Raw genomic sequence first — 6,000 nt, forward strand, 5'->3', positions numbered from 1 at the left:
TAAATGAAAGCAGTAAATAGATTTTCTGGTAGTCGGAAAAAATTCGATTGATCGCGTTTTCAATTTTTCATCAATTCATTTTTAAACAAGGAAACCCAAAACAATGTTGCTGTGATGCTAACCGGAGAAGTAGGATCTGGTGTCAGTTCTGTTTGCAATCTCTACCTCAATGGAGATATGTTTACAACGAGTAATGACTCAACTGTATGTACTTCTGTACCAAAGTTCCAATCTAGAATTGTAAACGGCGTAGAGAGAATAGCCATTGATACTGTAGGTTATGACGATGAAATGGTATCGAAAGAAAAGACATCAAGTCTTTCCCAGTTTATCAAAGAAAATTCATTGGGAATTAATGCGATAGGACTTGTGAAACGCGCGCTATCAGTGAAACTTTCAACAGGAGACAAGAATGCTATTAAAACAGCCATTGAAATATTTGGAAAAGCAATCTTATCTCACATCTGCGTTATAATCACTTTTTGCGAGGAAGATTTTCCAGATAGGAATGCTCATTTTGAACAGTTCAATCCACAAATAACTAGCTACTTATCTGAAGTATCAGGAATAAATGAAATCCCTCAAATTCCATTATTTTATGTCGATTGCGCCAAACCAGACAAGGACTTTGTCATTGAAAATATGACACGTCTTCATGAATGGGCTGCCAAATGCAATAAAATAAACTAATCAAATGCTGAGTTTAACTAGTAATCGTTATCATTTCCACAACTGGTTCATAACTTTTTTTTCTAATTTGATTGAAAACTCTCCAAATATTTATATGTGGACTGTCAATATCATTTCTGAAATAAATGAGGTTAGATTTGAAGATCACATAAAAAATTATCATATAAAACAGATTTCACCTAAATAAAACAAAACTTAATGCAATCAATACGATAATGTTGCATGCTAAGTTCGGTCAACAATAGAAATTGAGTGGAAATTAATCGTCGAGGAAGTACGATTATGTAAAGTAAAAAAATGTTGTGGGATTTTTAATATTATATATTATTTTATAATAAAAAATTTTTTGAGTCATTTTAAGAAGCACATATAATTTTTTGAATTTAAAAATTAAAGTAGTGTCAAACGAATTTATCACTTAATTTAATACTCAGATTTCTTAAAATTAATGAAAAAAGTGTTTTCTGAGAACTTTTGAGAATGGTTTTCAAATTCCATTATTGAAAATATATAGGTATTGTATGAAATTTAAACTCTATATTTATTAAAATTCTAAATTTTTAATAAAATAACTTTTCAGAGGAATATGATTTTGAATGGTTGATTAATAAGTATAAAAATGTCTACGATTTTAAGGAGGGAATTGTTCCTTATGAGGTATACATCATAACTATATACCTCATAAGGAACAATTCCCTCTTGATAGCTGGGAAACTTTCTCTGAATAACTTATCATTTGGAGAAAGTTTCCCAGCTATCTATTAGAAACTAAAGGCTGTGAGGCACTAATATATAATCAGTGCCTCATAGCCTTTAGTTTCTTATTAAAAACGAGAAAACTTGTTCGAAATGATAAACAATTTCGAACAAGTTTTCTCGTTTTAAGGAGGGAATTGTTCCTTATGAGGTATACATCATAACTATATACCTCATAAGGAACAATTCCCTCTTGATATCCTGGATATTTTTGAATATATTTTTTGAATTAAAGTTCTCAAAAGTATTATCAAAAGTGATTTTTTAAAAAATATCTCCAATTAATTAACGAATTAAAAGTATTATATTTTTAAAATTAAATAGTTTTTCAATTTTTTTGAAGGAATTGAGATACTTCCCACGACAATAAAATTGAGAGGTTTACATTATGACTGATCTTAGCATGCAACAATAATACAGTTTAATTTTGATCTTTAAATTGAAAATTTAGCAAGTTTGACTTTAATTTAATAGAATTGCCTATTATTAAACCAGATAATCTTAAACTGATTTGCAATGATTATTGTATCATAAATTAGGTAATTCAAGTCTCAATTTTAATTTCAATATATTTCGAATTGAAAAAAAATTAAAAATAACAAGGGAATTAAATAGACTCATGATTTATTAACATAACCATGATTTTTTTTTCAGCCGAATATTATCTCTATTAATTAAAAATAATGTCAATTACTGAATACTAAACAACAGAACTCATGTTGGCTCCAATAGACCGATGCAGATATATATACCATTCAAGAATTTAAGTAATTGAAATAATAAAGGGAAATTTCTAAGAAGTTATGCAATATTCTTCAATTTGTAAAGAATTATCAAGATGAAAATTAAATATTTTAAGATTTTTATTAAATTTTCAAATTGCAAAAAATTGAATAGTTACAGTTTTATGAACCGTTGAATTCATTTGATTTTAAATCCAAAGTTATAACGATATTTTAATAAATGAAAATTACTGTTTTTTATTCAATTTTGAAAACAAAGTTAATTTGTAAAATCATTCTTCAAATGAAGTGTAACATATTATGAGCCCCTCATAAAACATTTTTAATCTTATCAGATATTCGCCCAATCAAAAATTTGTGAGAATTCTCCATAAAGATTAATCCTCACTCGTGGATTTAGAGAAAACATATACTATGCAATTAATTCAACGTTTATTTTACACATTTGCAAAATTACTCAAAAATTAATAAAATTTTCATATCGAAATTTATTTTGCATAGTTGGTTAATCAAATAGAATTATTAAAAAAACACAAGTCTGAAAATTCAGAAAGAATATTCAATTCAATGTGATTTTCAATTTCAATACTTGTAAAATTATTAATAAACAATACAATTTATATAAGCACGGAAATCCCGTTTTTCGCAGTGGGTTTCTTACCGAGTTTTGGTAGAGAAACTGGTTTTTCGACTTCTACGGTCGCGCGAGAAACAGGCTTTTTTGTTTTGTTAAAAAGCACCGAGGATGGGACTAATGGATGTAATTGAGAGCGCCTAATCGGTTGCGTAAGTGAAGGTAATCTGTGTGAATTTTTGATTTCTTTAACGATGAAATTATAATCTGTAGGGCGTTGGGAAGCCATTTGGCCGAGTTCTTCTGGCTTCACGCCAGTTAAATTCAAATCTTTGCTTCCCTGATTAAAGAATTCATCGACTTTTTTAAGACTAACCATCGTTAATTGTTGTCCTTGATCCCCAGTTAAATCAGGATGAACTGAGGTCAACCATGGTAGTTTAAGTGCATCAGCGGCAGAAACTCTTTTTAGAGGATCTACTGACATTAAACTTGAAATCATTTCCTGACACTCAGGAGTTAAATACGAAGGGATTATAAAGTCTCCACTTCTTATCTGAATGAATAACTGTTCTTGAGTACGTTTTGTCCAGGGGAGTTGCCCTGTAACCATCGCATATAAAATAACTCCAAGGCTCCATAAATCGCTCTTTCTACCGTCATAGGGCTCGCCACTTAAACATTCTGGTGATGCATAGCATGGGGAGCCGCAAGGGGTTTCAACTAAACCTCCTCCGCCGACAAATCTGGACAAGCCAAAATCGCTTATTTTGATTCTTCCGTATGGATCAAAGAGTAAGTTTTCTGGTTTGAGATCTCTATGAGCTATTCCTAACGAATGAACAAAAGCTAAAGTAGACAAAATCTGATGTAAAATAATTTGTGCTTCATTTTCTGGAAGTTTACCTCTATCGACAATATATTTAAACAATTCTCCGCTTGGGCAAAACTCCATAAATATATAGTAATTCATTTCGTCCGATAACAGATCGATAATTTGAACAACTCCGCGATGATGAATTTGTTGATTTATTCTGATTTCTATTTCAAATCTATCTTCCAATTCTTTCGAGTTTAATGAGGAGCGTGGCACAATCTTACACGCGAAGAATTGTTTTGTAGCCTCGTTGATTGCCAACTTAACCACAGAGAATGCACCTTCACCTATAGTTTTCCTAAACTTGTAGGGCCCTATATAAGAAGGCGCGATAATGGTTTGGAAAGTCATTAAAACCTTCTAGAGCTCCAACAGGTGATTAATTGAGAACTTTATACGTTTTTTTCGAAAAAAGGGTTTATATTGAATGTCACTTTTTAGTACGCCTTTTTGCAGTCAAATAACAAGAAATAAGGGTTTCGTTTTGCGAAAAAAACGTACAATACGCAATTTCGCTAAAAAAACATTTAGCTAGCAATTTCGACATTTGACTCCACTCAAGACGTCACTTTTTTAATTTTGCGGTATCATATTTTTGGAAAATCTTTATGAATATTATATAAAAAGTCTCTTTAATATCTATATTTCATATTTTTATCGATTTTAAAAGTTTTTGCGAAAAGTATTCAATTATTTTTGCTATTTGGTCGGGTAAATGTCAGATTTGCGACATTTTCTGATATGATATTCAGATTCTACGTTGATAATAATGCTTATAGAACCCTCTTGCTATTGTGTCAAAATTGCGAAACCGATAGCAAAAATATCTCGCAATATCAAAATTGAGATATTGAGTGAATTATGCATTATAGAGATTAAAAATCTGATTTGTGAAAACATCTCATCAGTTTCTAGCTAATTCAAAAATCTTTACTATCTTATTCGATTAAAATGAAAAGGGAATAGTTTCATTATGCTTTAAATGACAGCCTTATAATATAATCATAGTTTTCGCTCAATATGCAGCATTTTTTTTTCGAAATCTATGGTCAATGTCCTAAATACTGATTGCTTTGCATTCATATCTCTTACATTTTCTATACCCACATCACTATTCATTGCTATTCCTATCTTTTTCATTTTTGTTTGTTTCTCATAATTTCTCAAAAAACACGATAACTTGATATTTGTAAATATCATACTTTATAACGTAAATAAGAACTTGACCTATTAAGAAAAGCAGTAATGAAAAGAAAATCTGAAATTCATAAAAATTACAAGTTTCTGATGACAATTAGCTTAATTAAACCAGGTACAAGATTATATAATTGTATTTTCTATCCAATTATCCATATAATATCTTATCCAGAAAAAATAACTTGATCAATACCAAATGATTTTTTAACTAGTAAATAAAGTATTTTCTTTACACACACATTGTATATCATAGTTTTTTTTTTTTTTTGGTTTCGCAAAACATCCAAAAACAAATATGCTATAAAAGTGACAATTTTAGCAAAACGAAACCCTTACAAGAAACAAATATAAAAATATGAAAGCAGGTAAGGAGATAAATTTATCTCGGAAATTGGATTCCCAAAATTTTGTCGTTGTATTCGTGATCAACTGGAATCTTAGATCTAACCCTATAGGATCGACGTTCGGCTTCAATTTGGATGTCATATTGTTCAACAATAGGGCGGAAATAGACTTGCACTTGCTGATCTGTTAAAATTTTATCTTCTGAAAACCATTCTTTTTCCCATATCTGATCTGAGTATTCGATGAAAGGATGTAGGAACTGGCTGAGACGTCTTATCATATCAGGTGGGCATTTTGTAACTAAACAAACACCCAAACAAATTGCCATGTTTTCTGCATCCATTTTTGCTTGTGGATGCAGCGTAATTTGGTGAAGGAAGTCCATGAGGTATGCGGCTGTATTTCTCTGTGGTGGAGCTAATCCTTTCGCAATTTCTTTGATTGATTCAATTAATTTTTCCTGTGGGAGGCTTTTATCATCGGTAAGTTTTAAAACTTCGTTAACCTTTTCAAGGGAAAAAAGAGGATCAATTGTTGACATTGTTTGCAATACTTTTTTCAAAACACAGGATAACAGAACAGGAGAATCTTCTTCAGGGAAAACTCTGAATTTTCCATCATCTAAAGAGAGATATCTTTCGTCTATTTTTTTATTTTCATCTTTAACTCTAAAAATACCTTCAGTATCCATTCCGCCTTTTTCAATGATAGCTTTTACTAAATCGGAGATAATAAATGGTATGGATCCATTATATGCATTCCATGTTTTTGTTAAGAAATGAGGACTGGTAACGGGAAATGTCCAATTTGAATCCATA

At 30.4% G+C, this 6,000-nt stretch overlaps 3 protein-coding genes across 3 annotated transcripts; 1 reads left to right on the plus strand and 2 right to left on the minus strand.

The window, feature by feature from the left end:
* Positions 1-81: 81 nt before the first annotated feature.
* On the plus strand, positions 82-1,011 carry TVAGG3_0552600 (GTPase, IMAP family member-related family; the record flags this gene model as incomplete). Its single annotated transcript, XM_001329682.2, has 1 exon — positions 115-690. The coding sequence occupies one exon, from the start codon at positions 115-117 to the stop codon at positions 688-690; it is 576 nt and encodes a 191-aa protein (XP_001329717.1).
* Positions 1,012-2,669: 1,658 nt separating this feature from the next.
* TVAGG3_0552610 (protein serine/threonine kinase protein) lies at positions 2,670-4,155 on the minus strand (the record flags this gene model as incomplete). The annotated part of the gene is made up of 1 exon (XM_001329683.1): positions 2,807-3,991. The coding sequence occupies one exon, from the start codon at positions 3,989-3,991 to the stop codon at positions 2,807-2,809; it is 1,185 nt and encodes a 394-aa protein (XP_001329718.1).
* An 856-nt stretch (positions 4,156-5,011) lies between these two features.
* On the minus strand, positions 5,012-6,000 carry TVAGG3_0552620 (Rho GTPase activation protein domain-containing protein; the record flags this gene model as incomplete). The annotated part of the gene is made up of 1 exon (XM_001329684.1): positions 5,217-5,999. The coding sequence occupies one exon, from the start codon at positions 5,997-5,999 to the stop codon at positions 5,217-5,219; it is 783 nt and encodes a 260-aa protein (XP_001329719.1).

The sequence above is a fragment of the Trichomonas vaginalis genome, chromosome II (genome assembly GCF_026262505.1).
Source record: "Trichomonas vaginalis G3 chromosome II, whole genome shotgun sequence".
NCBI classification, from domain to species: domain Eukaryota; phylum Parabasalia; order Trichomonadida; family Trichomonadidae; genus Trichomonas; species Trichomonas vaginalis.